This window comes from Quercus robur, chromosome 11, assembly GCF_932294415.1.
Source record: "Quercus robur chromosome 11, dhQueRobu3.1, whole genome shotgun sequence".
In the NCBI taxonomy this organism is placed as follows: Eukaryota; Viridiplantae; Streptophyta; class Magnoliopsida; order Fagales; family Fagaceae; genus Quercus; species Quercus robur.
The window spans coordinates 18,103,659-18,122,528 of NC_065544.1; the positions used below are offsets into that span (position 1 = coordinate 18,103,659).

The 18,870-nt window shown below is 35.0% G+C and overlaps 1 protein-coding gene across 2 annotated transcripts; it reads right to left on the bottom strand.

The window, feature by feature from the left end:
• Positions 1-3,707: 3,707 nt before the first annotated feature.
• LOC126707547 (vacuolar sorting protein 3) lies at positions 3,708-18,431 on the bottom strand. 2 transcript variants are annotated; one of them, XM_050407260.1, is made up of 14 exons: positions 17,068-18,426; positions 16,608-16,883; positions 16,238-16,434; positions 15,758-15,899; positions 14,400-14,672; positions 14,219-14,291; positions 12,809-12,857; positions 10,941-11,229; positions 10,667-10,722; positions 8,819-8,887; positions 8,600-8,711; positions 6,060-6,149; positions 4,531-4,701; positions 3,708-4,093 (listed from the first exon to the last, which is right to left on the bottom strand). In XM_050407260.1, the coding sequence occupies exons 1-14, from the start codon at positions 18,217-18,219 to the stop codon at positions 4,001-4,003; spliced, it is 3,042 nt and encodes a 1,013-aa protein (XP_050263217.1). In that variant the 5' UTR covers positions 18,220-18,426; the 3' UTR covers positions 3,708-4,000. The 2 variants fall into 2 exon arrangements, with proteins under 2 accessions (XP_050263217.1, XP_050263218.1); XM_050407261.1 differs by lacking the exons at positions 3,708-4,093; positions 4,531-4,701; positions 6,060-6,149 and adding an exon at positions 6,846-8,041 and having other exon boundaries at positions 17,068-18,431.
• Between the last annotated feature and the right edge of the window lie 439 nt (positions 18,432-18,870).

The window sequence follows — 18,870 nt, forward strand, 5'->3', positions numbered from 1 at the left end:
TTTTTTGAAACTCGAGTTCATGGAACTCTAGTTTGCTGTGTAAATCGAGTTTTAAACACTCGAGTTTCAAAAAAGAAAAAAACTTGTGCTGACATGGATTTTTTTTTGAAAAAATGCCACATAGAACACAATACTCAAGTTCCATGCAACACAATACTCGAGCTTACCAAGCTTGAGTTCTTTGTAAATACAAAACTCGAGCGTAATGCTCTTTTTTTTTCTTCTATGATACTCGAGTTTACCAAACTCAAGCTCCTTGTAATATGGAACTCGAGTTTGCTATGCTCGAGTTCCTTATACCTTTTTTTTTATAATCAACAAATAAACATAAACATAAAAATAAATAATTTCTTTTTTTCATTTGAACACACAAACATATGTTTTTATTAATTTTTAGGCCACTCATAACCCTCGTTCATTCATTTTTAACACACTCATCAATTTCTAACTTCTCGGAAGCATTATGGTCAAATTGGGTAAAATATTGAGGGTTACAATGAGAAATTAGAACAACATGTAAAAGAAAAATCTCACTCCATTTTTAGCCATGGGCACACCAAAAGAAGTTTAAGTTAAATATTGTTACTTTATCAATCATGTTCCAAATTACTATATGGTCAATGATTGATAAGTATTGCAGAAAGAGTGGACCACTCGGATATAAAGAAGAGCTTACATCTTACCATGTTTGGATATGTAAGTTCTTGACTTTCAATGTTTCTAAGAGGAATGTGAAAGCTTTTTTCTGTACATCTATAAATAGAGGTTGGATCTCAGAATTCAGCATACCTTTTCACGATTTTTAATTTCCCCTCTTTATGACTCTTCATTTCTTTTATTTTCTCTCTTACAATAAAGACGTTCTGGAGGCTCTAGCCTTAGGAATTTCTTTTTTGTAAGCAAGATATTTTAGGTTTTAAAGTGAATTGAATAAATTTCTTTGAACCCTAAAATAGTCCTTCACTAAGAAGAGCACATCCATGCAAGAGGTAGTTTTTCTTTTCCTTTTTCTGTGATCTTTTCTATTAGTTCTACTTGATGGTGCGTGATTAGATTTAGGATGTTTTTTAATTTCAATTTCTGATGTTATTGCTAAGAGTTGCATAAACTTAGTTAAAATATGTATTTAAATAATTCTCTTGTTTTGAGTTTCAAATATCTACTCATTAATGAATCTTTTTTTTTTAAACTAAAAACAGATCTGTATTTTCATTAAATACAGATCTGAATTTTTTACACTTCAAAACTGATCTATATTTTCATTAAATACATATCTGAATTATTTTTACACTTCAAAACTGATCTGTATTTTCATTAAATATAGATCTAAATTTTTTACACCTTAAAACAAATCTGTATTTAAAAATTAATATGTTGAAATTAAAATTTCTATATTTTACAATGCTTCTATTTAAATAAAAAAAAAAAAAAAAAAACATATGTTTTGAGCGTTCAAATGAAAAAAATTACTTATTTTTATGTTTATGTTTATTTGTGGATTATCAAAAAAAAAAAAAAAAATGAGGAACTTGAAAGAAAAAAAGAGCATTACGCTCGAGTTTAGTATTTACAAAGAACTCAAGCTTGGTAAGCTCAAGTATTGTGTTGCATGGAACTCGAGTTTACCAAGCTCGAGTTCCATGTGGCATTTCTTCAATCAAAAAATCCACGTCAACACAAGTTTTTTTTTATGAAACTCAAGTATTTAAAACTTGATTTACAAAGCAAATTCGAGTTTCAAAAAAAGTAGTATATTGCTACTTATTTTGTAAACAATGGTATGTTACTAATAATTTCCGCGAAAAGTGATAAATGGCCAATTTGGCCGTAATAGATGTCTTAGTGTGGCCGAGATTTAACTTCCTCCTAGCAGTTGAACACTTGTTCATAATTCCCAACAAGATAAACATAGAGATCCTCTTGAAAGTACAGAAAATGGTAAAGGAATACAATATACAAAGCGGCGTCCTACAAGGAGTATATCACACCAGCAAATTAAAAAATAAGTACATTTCTGACTTCTACTTCCAAAATTTAAAAATTCATTATTTCATAAAAATTTGAAGTAAAATTAAAATTTTGATTAAATTAAAAATCATTACATCTCCATCTTCTATCTCATCTTCATCAACTCTTGGTAATAGTGGAGTTGGAGACGAACCAGTTGTCCAAAGCCTTGATCTCCCCATGGCCTCTCTCCTAGAATATAATAATTTGGTTTTGTCTAGTCCAGAATAAGTTTATCATATCAAAATATGCCTAAAAATTACTTTGTAAGAGGCTAACATCTGTGATTTGCACAACATCCATAAGTCAAGACATGCAAAAATTCAAACATTCATTGATTAAATGGATTGATTAAATGGAGGAAGAATATCCCCTTGATAATTTTGTTAGGATTGATAGGCTTGAGAATGTTCTTATGAAGGGGAAGAATGTTCTTAAGCCAAACTTTCACAATTTTAAGAAATATACTTTTAGATCTTGATATTTATGTTTTTGTTATGTTTTTTGTGTTTTTAATGGTGGAAATACAGAGGTGGGTAACGGAAGCCTAATGAAGTAAACCTCAAATAGGCAAAATGCCAACTTTTAAACCATAAATAGACAACTTAAAATTTGGTCGAACCACATATAAGTAAGTTGTAATTTATCCTTAAAAATTTATTACTTTTACAGTCTTTTACTGTTGAAACATGGCATGGATTGATTGGTTTTTAAGATTTCCTTTAGATTGCTTATGTGCTAAAAGTGGTCATGCGTTGATCGGGCTAAGGTTGGGATCAACCCACTACTCGACTCGACCCTCACCTCTTAGTTGGCGAACTCTCCCACACACTACAAATTGATTTTTTTTTTTTTTTTTTTTTTTTTTTGAGAAACGCACTACCAATTGATTGATTAGCTAAAATCGTCTACACCTCACATTCAAGTGGACAGTCGAACATCGTACGAGTCCCTAGATCTGACACTTTAATAGATTTGCACATCCAAACTCCAAAGTCAAAAATACACATCATAAATCCAAATTTGCACACCTAATGACAAATCACAAAATCTAGATTTACACATCATTCTTATCATAAAGTAAAACACAAAAATGATGAGAACACAACCGCAAGGACCTAGCAAAACCCAAAAAACCAATAACCCACACCAACCTTCAAATCTTTAGTATTCTCATTGTTTACTTGTATAATGTATGTAATATGTAGTTACATCACCATCACCAATTGTGCATTCCCTTAACAGAGAACTATAGGTTCCATCACAACTGCACTTGGATATGAGTTCATGGAATTTCCATGTGGTTCTAATAATCACAAGAACAAAGTGTGGCTCCCAACTTGGTGGATCTTTTTTTTCTTTCTTTTCTTTTTTTCTTGTTTTTGAGAAGGAACTTAGTTGAATCCTTAAGCTACAACCCACAATAGGAAGATAACGTGTATCTGTCATGTGCAACGCACATGACTTACTTAACCACACTTAAAGTAATTGTGCACAATCATTTTAAATGAGTCATGTGCATCACACATGATTAGGACTCATCTTCCTATCGTAGATTGAAGCCTAAGGCTTCAACCAAGTTTGTAGTTAAACTGTTAACGGATTATGATCCTTGGAGAGCTAGTTGGAGGTCGTTTTGGTCATGTTAAAGAGAGATCAAGCTGCGGAACTCAATACACAACATCAGCAACGCATAATCATTAGCAAAAAATTTGAGGCATTTACAATGTGGAAGCAATGCATACATATTCAGTGTACCAATCATATGATGTTGTGCCGTATGTAGATTCTATGGTTATACTCTACAAAGATGATACTTGGATTTATGCCTCTAACATGAGCATGTAAGGATCTTGACCTCCACTGAACTTCATTAACACGCTTCCAGAACTACTAGACTCTAATTTGTCAAAATCTGGAGGTATTATTTCGAACCCCGAGCTGTAGAGCATTAAAGTCTTGAACATCCACAGCTACATCATCTTTCTCTAGATCATCGGGTCACAAGCCAACCTGGTTTAATTAGAATATCTTGCTTGAAGTTGCGACCTGTGACAGAAGTCGACTCACCCTGACGACGAAAACACTGCACAAGAAAGGATGTAGTTCTTATCATCAATCAAACAAGGATGCACACACTTAACCCTTGAATGTTAGAAGACTTATACTGGATGGTCACAACTTCTATGAAATTCTAGATTAATGAAGTATGAACTGGTTTACTTATTTCTTTTTTCTGTTTTTTTTCCTGGTTTACTCAATTGTCCATGTATGATGTATGTAAAGAATACTTTGATCAAAAGCCATGAAGACAATGGATGGGGAAAATATTTGATCCCTACAACTAGTAAGTAGTAACTACTAGGATCTAAAGGGATGAAGTGCATTCCTTTCCCTGTGCCCCATCAGCAACCAAATGTTTTGGAAAATAAAGAATTTCTGCAGTGAAATCCTGAAATTCAATGCCCCATACTATTCCAGAAATTCATCCTCATTGAAATATACAAGGTCAATATCACAAACCTTGTAACAGACGATGGTATCATCTGGGTACATTGCAAACAGTTTAGTTCCAAGTCGGGCATGACAGGAATCACAAAGGCTCTCATCATTGATCTGGACATGTCTTGATCTTTCCTCCAATCTTGCTAACCTCGCATCGACGTCTACAGCACGGGACATATTACGCACAATCTGAAATATTCATTTAGGCACAGATCAAATTAAATACTTTACAACAGGCCTAATTTTGTTTTATTAGTAAGTTTACACACCCAATTGGTTTTGAACCCACAACCTTACTGTCCACCCTTTCCTGAGGGGGAGGAAGTGTGTGCTACAGTAAGTCTAATTTCAAAGAACCTGACTCTAACCTGTCCCTCTGATTCGGTAAAACATGTGGGAGCAATTGTCAAACTAAAAAACCAGGGCAGCGATGAACAACATTACTGGTTTTTTAATATTTTGGGTTTGGTAAGTTCTGTAAAAAATATGGAATTGGTTCTAGTTTGCTGCTTTGCTTCAATCAGTTTGCACATGTTTCCATGAAAACCTAAAATGCAATTAACATATAGTTCAGCAAACTGAATATGGAGCACAAATACTTTGATCAGGTTTTTATTGATTTAAAACCAGTTTCGATCTTCTCCACAACTTTAAAAAAAAAAAAAAAAAAAAAAAAAAAAGAACCAATTTGACCAAATGATTAAATCTGACAAACACCCCCTAATGAATATGGAGCACAAATACTTTGATCAGGTTTTTATTGATTTAAAACCAGTTTCGATCTTCTACACAACTTAAAAAAAAAAAAAAAAAAAAAAAAAAAAAAAAAAAAAAGAACCAATTTGACCAAATGATTAAATCTGACAAACACCCCCTAATGTATAGCAAATGGAGCTGTCAGCCTGTGACCAACAGGAACAAGCACAAGTGTGCACACACACACACATAGATGATTGTAAAGGTAGATCATAAACTATGTTGACTTCAGTTATACTAATACCATGGCTTTATAGTAGATCATCTTGCTCCCATATTAATTTGATCTACTGCAAGGACAGTGGTTTGAGGAACCCAAATAGATCTGGCTTAATGTCACCCATAATGCAATGTAATTCAATGAAGGCCTAAAGCAATGAAGGGGTTTAAAGGGATATGGATAGAATAGGTGAAAAGAACCTTTATCATTTCATGTTGTTACCTAAGGCAGCAACAAGGCAAATCAATGATTGGTTAATGTAAATATGATTAGGAGAGCAAATCCACCAAGTGGGTTTTGGACCATATAACCTCACCCTTCACCCACACTTGAGAGAGGAAGAGTTGTTATTTGAGACAGGGCTCATTAGCAAAGTTCAAAGACCAACTAAAAGATAAACCATGCTGTTACATTTACGAAGGAACCACAATAAAGCTTAAAGATCAACTAATGCAACTATGATATGGAAAAGAACAAGACTGAATATTCAAAAAGGTCAGAGACATTTGTTACTGTAGTTCATGATCCTATTGTCTCATCACGAGAAATCTCAAATTCAAAATAAATTTACCTGCCCTTGACGATGATGATGAAGGCGAGCTCTAAACATTCTCAATATTGTCTCAGAGGCTAGTTGGAGGGGCATATCTGGAGACAATTTCTGCCATATAGGAAGCAACTTTTTGGTAAGAACATAATAGCTTAAAACTCCCAACCAGACTTCTAAAGCAAACAAACTTCATAATCTGTTTAGATCCCTAGATTTGGCATTGTATTGGACTTTGGATTTGCTATTGGAGGTTCCAATTCCAAATTGTTTAGATGTCTAATAAGCTTGAGTTGGCATTGAATTCCAATTCCACACAAAAAGTAAAAGTTTGGAATCCACGACAGTGTATCATGCGACAATCACTGTAAATCAAATTCAAATTGTGTATATGGATTCCAATTTCTTAACTATGTATGCAACACTAAACTTTAGATGGCCTTATGCATTTATTCCTTTCATAGTTTACACGTAAGTTTAAAATGTTACATAATTCCATAGCCCTATAGTTGGCCGACAAACAATTCAACTAACAGTTGATAAAACCAATTAAAAAATGAAAATTAGCTATGTCAGACTATCAATAAAATAAAAACTAAAATCACAATAGGGCCACATAAGTTAATCTAGAAAAATAATAACCATGCAATTCTCCCATTCTTATTTGAGCTTTCCCATCAATTTAGAATATAGGAATCTAACCTTCAGACTCTAGTACAAAAATTCCATGACTTTGCATGCTGAGCCCATTTTCAACCCTAATTTTTTTCTCTCTTTAGCATGAACCCTAAACATTTTTAAAACCACATATTCTTCTTCTTTTTTTTCTTTTTTTTTTTTTTGATAAGTAAAACCACATCTTCTTGTTAAAACTGACCACCACAGTGTTCAAAGCCTCCCAAAGTCCTTTAACTCCCTTTTGTTCATAAAGCAAATCTGGCCATGATGGCATATTTTTTACTCAGTTTATTAATGAATAGAAACCTGCTTCCCCACCTGGCTCTTATAAGAGAAGGAAGTGCTATTTGGTCTAGAGCTCATTAACCCCAGAACCCATACCATCTTAAAAATAGAAAGCCTGAATATTTACCGAGTTTGAATAAAACAAGCATAGATGCCATCATCAATTCATGCTATGAGGGTTCCATCTCTACCTTGTATAATGTAATGAACTAAAATCTATGGAGGGGAAAAAAAGACATCATGGATTTTTCATCCATTGGCTGGGGAAAAGAGGAGGGGGGGGGGGGGGGGGGGGAGGTGGTTTATAATTAAAGGGTGTGGCCTTACTAAAGAAAGCAATGTGTAACATGCAATAGGAGAAAACTTCTGGTCAACTAGAACCTATCTTTGTTATAAAACAGGATCTTGAAATACTCTACGAGAATGAGGGGCAAGATAGTTTTATCCAACTCCAGAAATCTTCTACATTAGTAGTGGTAGTAAAAACGGATGGGTCAATTAAGGAGATTATAGAGAATAAGACTCCAAATATAAAAAATGATGGAAAAGAATACATGTGGCCACTAGAATAAAATGATGGAAATATTAATCCAAAAAAAGAAAGAATAAAATGATGGAAAAGATTTTTTTTTTTTTTTTTGATAAGTAATAAGAATAGTATTAATCAAGAAGAAAAAACGAATAAAGCAAGTACAAGGTGTTCATGATGGTGAACACAAGAAAAAGCAACAAACAACAACAAAGATTAAAAAAAGCAGCTTAGGTGATAATACTAAGAGAAGAAAGAAAATGATGGAAGAACAAGTCGAAGAGCCCCAGCACCTAGTCCAATCAAACAAAGTACTCTAGCATAGAGCTAGTAACTGAACAATCAATTTCTCTTTAGCCTCAAAAGAGCGCCAATTTCTTTCCATCCAAACAACCCACATCAAACAACCAGGAACTATATTCCAAATGTCCGAAGAAAATTTCCCCAACCAAAAACTCCAACAAGACACCAAACAATCCACAGAACCTAGCATGACCCATTGGATCCCAAATACCTGTAACATTCGTACCCACAACGAGTGAGCTACAGGAAAATGTAGGAGAAGATGACCTATAGTTTCCTCATTACAATAACACATACAACACCGATCGCCAACCCAAAAAAATTACGACTAGACTTGATTGTTATTGTAGATAAAAAATCAATGTTTGAAGTAAGAGGTATTAGTAAGTGCCCAGTCACCTATAATATAGTTCTCATATTCCGGAACAAGTTATAGACGAAAACAATGGATTTGCACTACTCTATGTGACAAGTTTCTATAAATGATTACACTCCAATCTTTCTCAATATGTAAAACCAGATGTGAGAATTTTTTTTTTTTTTTTTTTTTTAATTGGTAAGTTACACACACCCTAATGGGTCTTGAACCAACGACCTCACCCTCCAACCAATTATTGTGGGAGAAAGAAGTGCCAATTGAGCTATAGCTCGTTGGCAAAACCAGAGTATAAGCTTTAAAGTCTGTAGAAAGCAAAACAATTCTTAAAGCAAGAAGTGAATAATGGACAAACAGGTCATGCATGCTTGTGACTGAAAGGGGATGTAATACCTCCAAAACTTGCAAAGGATCCAATGATTCTCCATGATTGTGTAGAAGGCGAACAGCAGCCTTAAACATTGGCTCCTTACCGTCTTGTGGATCCAAATACATATCAAGTAACCTGAGTCATCATAAACAAAGAAAGGAGACAAAGTGCATTAACAAAAAGCTACACACTTGTTTTATATACACAAATAAAAAATTTAGGGAGAATAGAAAAAAACCAACTGCATATAGGCATCTGGTCTGCCAATCTCTGCACAATACTGTTCAGCTGCTTCACTATCTTCCAGTTTCCTGAAAGACAAGTGTACATTAATCACATATATCCAGCAATTCACTTCTCACTGACAACTTTTAAGATAACATGAAACTCACAAGCTGGCACGTGCTCCTAAACCATGAATGTTTAGGGCTTAAATTCCTTTATATTTTCAAAATTCCACAAAATATACCCAACAAAGAATTTATCTAAACTAATGCTAATTCAAACCACATCTCTCTTTTCTTTTTCTTTTTTAAGTAAATTATACACACACCAATTGGGTCTTCCAGCCACAGCCACAGCTACAACCACAAGCAGATCCTCTGCCTATTCTTGGACAAGAGGTACCATTGGAGCATGGACTGGGCATGTTAGGAGACTGCTAGATGTTATCTCATGATATACACAATTAAGAATGAAAGAACAAAATTCTTCAGCAGATTTACGCAATATATATATATATATATATATGTATAGAACAGAAACACAGTCGCATCGAATTCAACTCTGAGGTAAAATGCTTAGAAAGCTATCCGCATTCACACAAAAAATATTGTAACGGTTTTCTATCCCACATCCTCAAAAATCCCACCACTATTACGACCTGATCAAAGTGACATTAGCTACAATTCTTGAGAAATAAAATTTAGAAGTTCAACGCTTTTTTTGTTTTTTTTTTCCCCTCTGTAATGCATCTTGCAAGAACAAGGAAATTGATAGACTATACATCCAGTGCCAAGAGCCTTGTAGTTTAGTATCATAGTAAGCTCTCCTTTATTAGGAGAACCAAAATTTGAATCCCCTCTCCTGAGTTGTAACTATCAAATTATCAAAAAATCAATACACCCAGCCATGGAAGCTAAACCACCAGCCAAACAAGCAGAGGTTTCTCCTGATGTCTCCAATCTTAGTAGAACTTTAAGGCATTGGTTAAGGTTTCAGAGAAAAAGATGAGAGGAAGAGATTTGAGATACCATGCACACCAACATGAGGCAGTTCATATGGGACAACATCTTAAGGTCAATGATCAACATGTCAATTCCACATACCAAATAGAGAAAACAAACGCGATAAACTATCACTAATCCCAAAAGCTTGAGCTGATAGAAAATTGTGAATTTAATCAATTATCTATTATTCTAACACTACACCCCACATATAGGCCCATACTCCCCATTAATAAAGTGGGGCCCAATAAATGGAAGTTTTAAATTTTTAAATGGGAGGAAGAGTGAAGAAGACAACGTTCAAACTTAGGACCATTTGCTCTGAAACTATGAAAAATAATTTTTTTTATACAGGTAAATAAAATTTCATTAAAAACTTTCACTGATCCCGAAAGCTTAAATTGATAGGAAAAGGTATAATCACTTATAAACATTATTTGAGAAAAAATGCATAAGACCCATGTAAAACAACTTTTCTCCTATCCTTCTGTAAATGACGGCAAATTTTTTTCCCCCCTGAAGTAATTAAAAAACATCTGCAATTTAAAAACAAGACTAAAGAATGTAGTACAAGAGAAGCCACTAACTGCTATAATCCAATTAATGAGTTATCTCAGAAGTAATAGCTTCAGCTTAATTACATAATGCTTAGTACCCTAAAACTTATCTCCTGCCATTGGCTCCACATAAGACAGAACAAGATAAATTCTTTTATTGAAATCTTCTGAGTGCAGGACACAAGTATTGTGCCCTCAGGTGTCTTACACGCAAATTTTCATATACGAGAAGTGCCTTTTAAAAACAAATCTAAAACAAAATTGAAATGGAAAAGTAAAAAGACTGTAGTTAAAATTTGAAACTTACAATGCCAAAATTTGGAGCACTAATGCCTCTTGACCCAGTTTTCTGTAAAGAATTGCCTGTCAAAGTCAGGAATAATATTTAGCAATAAGCAAAGACCATTTACCATTTGGCACTAAAAAAGTATCAATGCCATTCATGCCTGACCTAAAAACAGTTTGAAAGAAATGATGCAAATCATTAGGCAGTAAACGATCTCAATAGTACATAATCAGAAGATTCAGCCAAGTCAATGGGCAGAACCAACAACAAAGTAATTATAAGAGTTCCAATGGACCTTTTCCAACCATAACTCCGATCCTTCAATCAAGTCAAGAACTTCCTCTGGATCATACAAGTCTGAAGACGACAAAAATATCTGCAGTCTTTCTCGAAGTGGACTTTCAAAGATCGAGTTCATTCTATTATCAGAAATTACTGTCTCATCTACCCTTCCAATGTCACTGTTTTGATAAGTATTTTCAGCTTCAAAGGCTTCAATTGCTGATTTGGCAAGTGATAGAGCATATAATGTATGGAATTGAGTATCATCACAGTCCTGATCTTCAATCAACCACTGGAGGTACCTGCGAAATTAAAAGAGGTGAAAACAAATTCACACTCTGAAAGGCACATAAAATAAGAAAGAAGCTTCAGAAGCATAGGGGGGAAAAAGGGGTTGAGAAAAACATGAGGAACAAAATTTTGTAACAAAAATAAAAGATACCACATAATTGTGTTATGAAAGACCCGTATTATATATAGCTTTGAAATAATCTCACAGATGAGAAAAATAGACTTATAGAAGAGCAAACTGTACCGTTAGTTATATGAATCCTTTATCTCTTACTGTTATAGATAGTCAAACAACACTACCTGAATGGTAACAAATTTATGGCAAGGACACTTCAGTTCTTAAAGACTATAGTTGCATGACTTATAATTTTAGGTCATACAACTATAGTCTTCAATAATTTAATGTATAGTTCAAGAAAAAGACGTCTTATACCCTTCCTACAACCTTAAAAATATACACCTTTTAAATTGAATTTGACATGAATTTCAGCTGTATCAAAGAATATCCTAGGAGTTTCCATATATATAATAATTAAAAAAAAAGAAAAAAAAAAAAAAAAAGAGGAATATCCTAGGAGTATTGGATATATTTTCTTTTTCTTTTTTGTCATTCAATATATGTTACACACAGATAAGGCTCCCTCTTTTTTCTTTTTTTCTTTTTAACATGAAATTTTATTAAAAAAAGAAAAGGGAAGGTCAAGTACGAAGATGTTAATCAATACCTTTCCAAATACAATCACAAAGACAAAGAATTGAGGCTACCTCATCAAAGTAACCTGCTACATGCTCATGATAGATGAGAAGGGCAATTTGAATCAGTACTATTTTCTGACTTTCCCTTCATATATCATTTAGGAAGGCATACAACAAATTCTGGACCGCATATTGGTGCTCTGACACCAGTCCCAGAGTCTATGGATCTTCACAATTCATATGATTTAGCTGCTCTCTTAAGTAGGCTGGATATCATAGCCCCATATCCAATCTACAAGTTTCTTAATGAAAAACACACAGCCACAAAAAAAAATGGCCTTTTATTTTGAAAAATTGAACAACAGTTTTGACAGCAAGGTTTCCCCCCTCCCCTTTTTTTGGATAATGAGTGTAGAAATCCAGCCTTGGCCAAGGGCTACCCAACAAGCTTCATTTTTATTTTCTTTACAGTTTTTTTTTTTTTAATCAGTCTTTACAGTTATTGTTTCTTTACCAAAAATCAAAATCAAAATAGAAACTGTAAACAATATTAACAAGCAGCATTGCATGTTTACAGCAATGGCTAAAGCTTATGGATCTGTAATCGGGCAAATAATAACACACACAAAAAAAAAAAAAAGGAACAGAAGTAATTATCTTTTTACCAACATAATTCTTATTTTACAAGTATAAATATGATCTATTAGCTTTAGTTCCAAGTGGAAGCTTTGTGGTCTATCTATCATCGTTTTACAAAGCTAAAAAAGTGAACGAATCAAAATGAGAGAGATCCCAAGCAGGTGGAAGATGAGAGGTTGAGCACCCTTTGATATAAATAACTTCATACAATTATACTGCTGCAAAGCTGGGGTGCAGTGTATGTGATGAACATACCTTTGAAAAATTTCTACCTTTCTTGGATCAATTGCTGAAATAACTTCATCTGTGATAAGTAATGAAATAATATATTAGACCGGTTACAACAAAAACAAAAAGGAAAGGAAAAAATTTACAGAGGTCTGCAGCTAGCAAAATTTAATGAACTCTTTTTCCTTTTTTTCTTTTTGAAATGATGATATCTGTACTAATAATTGAAGTGTAAAACAATCTAGGATGACAATTTAAGCATACAGGCTACATACTCAACTGCTGCTAAAAATTTTAAAAATAAAATTAATCCAAGAAGTGACACAAATCAGAGGGTCGACACTCATCTTGCTACAGCCAAGAAAATAAAGAGATGAATATGCAACCTTTATCTTATTGAGTTTTGATAAGATATTGAACTATCTTATCAAGTTCCCTATATTTAGTTTGGTGGGTCGCCTGTATAAAAATATTAGCAAAAGTTTTGGCCAATAGACTTAAGATGGTGTTAGGGAAGTTAGTATCTAAATATCAAAATACTCTTGTCCGAGGACAACAGATCTTAGATAGCTAATGAGTGCCTAGAAAATAAATTAAGGGATAGGATACCTAGAGTGGTACTCAAATTGGATATAGAGAAGGCTTATGATCATGTGAAATGGAGTTGCTTATTGTGGCTATTAGAACGAAACAATTGAGCAGTTGTTGCTGCATTGCACTATTGCAAGGGAGCTATGGTCTTTTGCATTTATGGCTTTTGGGGTACTTTCAGTGATGCCAGGCCAGGTCATTGATTTGTTAACCATCTAGAGAGAGGCGTTTAGAAGTCATCATAATAGGGTTGTGAGGTAAGTACACCACATTGCATTATGTGGACCATATGGAGAAAGAGGAAACATTGGATCTTTGAGAACAAAGAGAAATCCATGCAAGATATTAAAAATAGCTTTTTGAGATCTTTGTTCAAATATTATTGGGGGGGGGGGGGGGGGGGGGGGTGTATTGTGTGTTTGGACTTCATGAGTGTCTGTTTATAATTCTTTATGGGCACTCACATTTGAGCATTTCTTCTTCCTAATAAATTATTCTCCTAAAAAAGCTCCCTACATTTAAAAAATAATTATATATTGGTACAACGTGATGCTTACAAAAATTTTCACTAAAGGATTTATAAAAAGAAACAAAGAGGAAAACCAGTGCGATGAGAAATAAATTTCCAAACGTTGCAAAACACAAAATAGGATGGCATGAACCACCTATGATATCCACATGAGAAAACACAAAATTATTGGCCATAGCAGGAGAAAGAAAGATTGGCACCCATTTGAATCAATATACACATGCATATATTCATACGTGTGTGCGTGTGTAATAAATATATAACATCAAAACCAAAGTTCATCATGACATGACCATTCTTATAGGCATGGGGCCCACCTGGGGAAAGTTGATTGGCTCTTTTTTCTGATGTTAAAACTTGAACAGCAAGCACCTGGTTGATATCAGCAACCTAAAAAGAGACATCGGGAAGATCCTGATTAGCCATTAAGTACATCAAGCACATTCATTATTAGGCTTTCTTCAAAGATCACCAAACTTGTATAAGAAATGCGCATACCCATCCAAGATGTTGTAGAACCAAATCTTGATCAGAAGATTCCTCAAGAATCTTTGATGCCTCAACTGCAGCAATCTCCTTACTGGAGATACCATTATTACTGGTATCCTGTATGTCATTCTCCAGAGTGGGGTCTTTCCAGAGACCAGTTGAATAATTCCTTGCCAAAACGCGCCAAATAGCAAGAGCTTTTGAGCTAATCCCTTTACTTGCATAGAGGAAGGCAAGCGTCCGTTGGTGGCCAGAGTCATCTAATAAAGTTTCCAACTCCTCCTGCACCGTCCATGCAAGTTGACCGGTCATCCTTCAAGCAAGCTCCAGACAACGGACTCTGTTTTTCAATGCATTGGAATACTAAGATTCCAGTGTACCACCAACCTCACATATTGCATTGTCTTGAGGTCTATAAAATAACTTGATCCAGACCCAACAACTAAACAAAAATGCAATGTTTCCAAATCCATAACAATTTTAGATGGATCTGATGGTCAACCCTTCCAGTTCAAACCCTATACTGTTTTTGAAGAAAGCACCCCCCCCCCCAATTTCTCTCTCTCTCTATCTCTCATAATTGTTTGTTTTTAGAACATTAGCATGAACACAGGTTCGAATTCAGGCCACAGGGACCAAGCTGATGAGACCACTGTATAGTTGTCTGATAAAAGAATGTCAGTTGACTTAATCTCCCTTCTTCTTTTTTCCCAGTACACTACTGCTTAATTGTTTTGTGTTCTCATTCTTAATCAAATCTTAATCAAATCTTATTAAAAACTTCATTTCGTTTGTTTGATTTACAATATACATCTTAATGGAAAAGCCAGGCATAGCTTGATTAGTGGTTGAAATCTAAAACTGTGTAAGAAAAGCATGGATCTAGAGTGACAAAATTAGTTTTTGTTTGTGATCTTACTGTTCGTTCAGTCACTTCTTCCTAGGATTCTCTTATCTAATAAATGTGAATTTTCTGATTTTACTTTCTTTTTGTTTCTCCTAGAAAAGGTAACCAGAATAACTGAGAACCATTTTTCTAGACAAGTAATTTCAGAGAACTTTTCTCATCCATTTTCCTCAAAATTCTATTTTATTAGAAACCATAATTCAATGTTTCCAACTTCTTAATGCTCAGGTTTTCTAGTTCTTCTTTGACTCCCCTCGACAATTATTTACACATGAAGAAATCAGTTTTTTTTTTTTTTTTTGGAAAGGGGAGGGGGGGATGCGGTTCTGTCATAAGTCCCCTATTAGTCTGGACAAATAATGAATATATTAACTTAAGAAAGCAAAGGATATACAAAATGTATGTATGTGTGTGTGATCAGACAGGTCTGTGTGTGTGATATGTATATATTGGTACATACCACGATACAACTGTTTTCTGAAGATGCCAGCTTCTCCATGTCATTAATACGATTTAAAGCTCTATAAAGGTACATTAATAGTGTGTCAACTCCCTCTCTCACTGGCAATGTTAACTCTTTCTCCCGACAAACTTCCAAATACCTATAGTAAGAGCAATAGAGTTAAACAATGACACCACTACTCAGATCACATGCCACAAAAAAAAAAAAAAAAAAAAAAAAAAAAAAAAACATTAAAAAAAGTATTAAAACAATCTGATGAGGGAAAAAAATGTGGATCATTCTTATCTGAATGCTAGCACAATTTAAATTGAAAACTAGATAATCCAATACCTGATCCTGCAACACCCTCCCCCGTTTACTTTACCCCATGGCACTGCAGTGGTTAGGGAGAGAGGCATGCTGCAGCAATTACACAAGGAAAAAAAAAAGGAAAAAAGAAAAAAAAAAAAGACACACCAAGTCAAGAAATGTAAGCACCTGATAATGTTCTTGATTGCTGACTCCAATAAATCAGCTCTACTTGGTGGATTCAAAAGAAAATCATCATCTATTAAAGTTTCTACACCTGCTTTTCTCAGGAAGGTAGCTCTTTGGATAGCCAACAACCCATCATCTACAACATCTTCAACAGGTTTAGGGGGTGGATGCAAACCCCAATATCGGTTTCTAGGAACCTGAAAGTATGGTATCATCAATTATTAGGCAGATATTGTATTTTTTATTTTACATTTTTGGTTTTTTTGAGTGAGTTTATAGTTAGCATAATCAATGGTATGAGGTAGAAGCAATCTTTGACAACAGAGAACGTAGGAGTAGACCAAACATAGACATTAGAAAAGATGTATACCAGCAGTGACCAGCGATTTGGATCTCGCATTATAAATGGAAATATTTCAGAAGGCTGCATTGTCTCTGACTGCAAAAAGTGATTTACTGCTTCCTCAAAATGCAGGTCAAACAGCAATAGAAAACCCACTTGAGCATGAACAAAGGAGAGCATATCCTTTGACAATTCACCATCACACTCAAGTTCCTCCACCAAGGCAATGGCTTCTTTAAAGTTCTTCTTTCTCAAAACATCTTTGATTTGTTCTTCAGAAGGTAATTTACGATAGCAAATAACCTAGCAACCATTTTACATGAAACAGGAGAATTTATCAAGACCCCTCGAGAACAGAACTAAAAAAAGCTATTGGTTAAGGCATAATGTGAACATCTAAATACAACACAACTTGTACCCTTTACATAACAAAATAGACCATCAATTGTAAAAATGGGTGAAGCCCCATCAAGCTCGTTTTACATACCTTGTTGGGTGTTGCAACAGCAACAAGTTTCCCACTCCTAACTTCCTCATCAGCAACAATGCAAGCTCCAACTCCTTCCCCACCAAAACTTATCGATTGAATACACCTACCCGACTTCTTATGATACACCTCCATCTTCCCATCCCTCACAACAACCACATAGGAAGACATCTCCCCAATAGAATCCGGTCCGCCACGCCTGAACACCAAGCTCCCACCAACTGGCCGGCCGTGTTCATCAACAAGAACACCCACATTGTCCACTAACAACAACACATTCCACTCTTTCCACAACAATTTGAGCCGTGGCGGGGTAGACATATCCGGCAACGTAAATATAATCCCACTCTGTCCCGTAACACACGAAAACAAACTATAACCGTTAACCGTACCAACAACTATGGAATCGTCAAGCCACACAAGTGTGATAACCCCATCGATACATTGAATTTCTTTCAAAACCACAAGAGAACCGTATACGCCATTAACATCAACGTCGGTTTTGTTCACTCTATTGCCAAAAACGAGCTCTACAAGTATCAATCGTTTACCAATCACAACTGCGAAAACGAAATGACCTAAATTATTAGCTTCACTCTGTTGCTGCTGCTGCTGCTGTTGTTGTTGTTGTTCGGATTCTTTGATTTTCAAACCGTTTGATCTGATTCCACCACTCAACCTCTGTAAAAGCCGTTGACTCGCGCTCGCGTGCTCCAAAGAAGAAGAAGCGGTGCTGTCGATGAAATCCGTACTCTCGGTTTGATTACCAGTGCTACGAAATCGCCTGGTGATCGCGGAGACTCCTTTGAAGAAAGCGAGCTTCTTGGCGGGCTGTGACAGAAACGAATCGAGCAAGAACAGAGATCCATCGGAAAGAACGAGAAGCTTTGCGATCTCGGGGAGGACGATAATGCGATCGATCGGAGAACCGTCGGCGACCGTAATGGCTTGCAAAAAGGAGGTGGTTTTAGGAGAGGATTGGAGGAGAATTAGGGTTCCGGCGAGAGTTCCGATGTAGATGAGGGTTTGGGAATCGGAGACGGTGGTGATGGCGAGGGATCGGGTCGGGGATTGTGAGTGGGTAGAGAGGTCAAATTGGGTGAGTGGTTCGAGGACGGTTCGAGCCCTGGGTTCGGGCTCGGGCTTCGCCATGAGGTCCGTTCGAGTTCGAAAGTCTCAATTTTGAAAGGAAAGAAATAAAAATTGAAATATTGCTGCTCTTGCAGTCAATCTCAGTGCTCTCTGTCTCCAACTAACAAGATCCGGTGACTAATGGATTCGGGTATGGGTCGGTTTTTTTTCCCCAAAATACTATTCCCTCTCATGGTAGGAAAATTTGGAGATGAGTTTGTGGAATGGAAAACTTTGGTTGTGAAGATAGAAATGTTGTTTGTTAAGTTTACTATTACGTACCTTTATTTTATTTTTATTTTTTTTGGGCATTATGTATCTTTATATTAAATACAAAATTTTCTTTAAAAAAAATACAAATTATAATTATTATAATAAAATATAATAATAAATAAAAGGACACAGCATTGATATGGTTGGGTGTACAACCAAAAAAAAAAAAAGTGTGGGTGCATCCAAAATAAATTAATTAAAAATAAAAAAGAGTTGTAACATATAAGAGCAACCACATCTGCTCGTGGAAAAAATTACGTCTATTTTACACAAAAAACCTACTTTTTCTATTTTACACCATTACTTTTACAAAACACCCACATCAGTTTATCTATTTTACAAGACTATTCAATAAAATATTCATTATTCATAAATTTTTTATTATTTTCCCTAATGGTT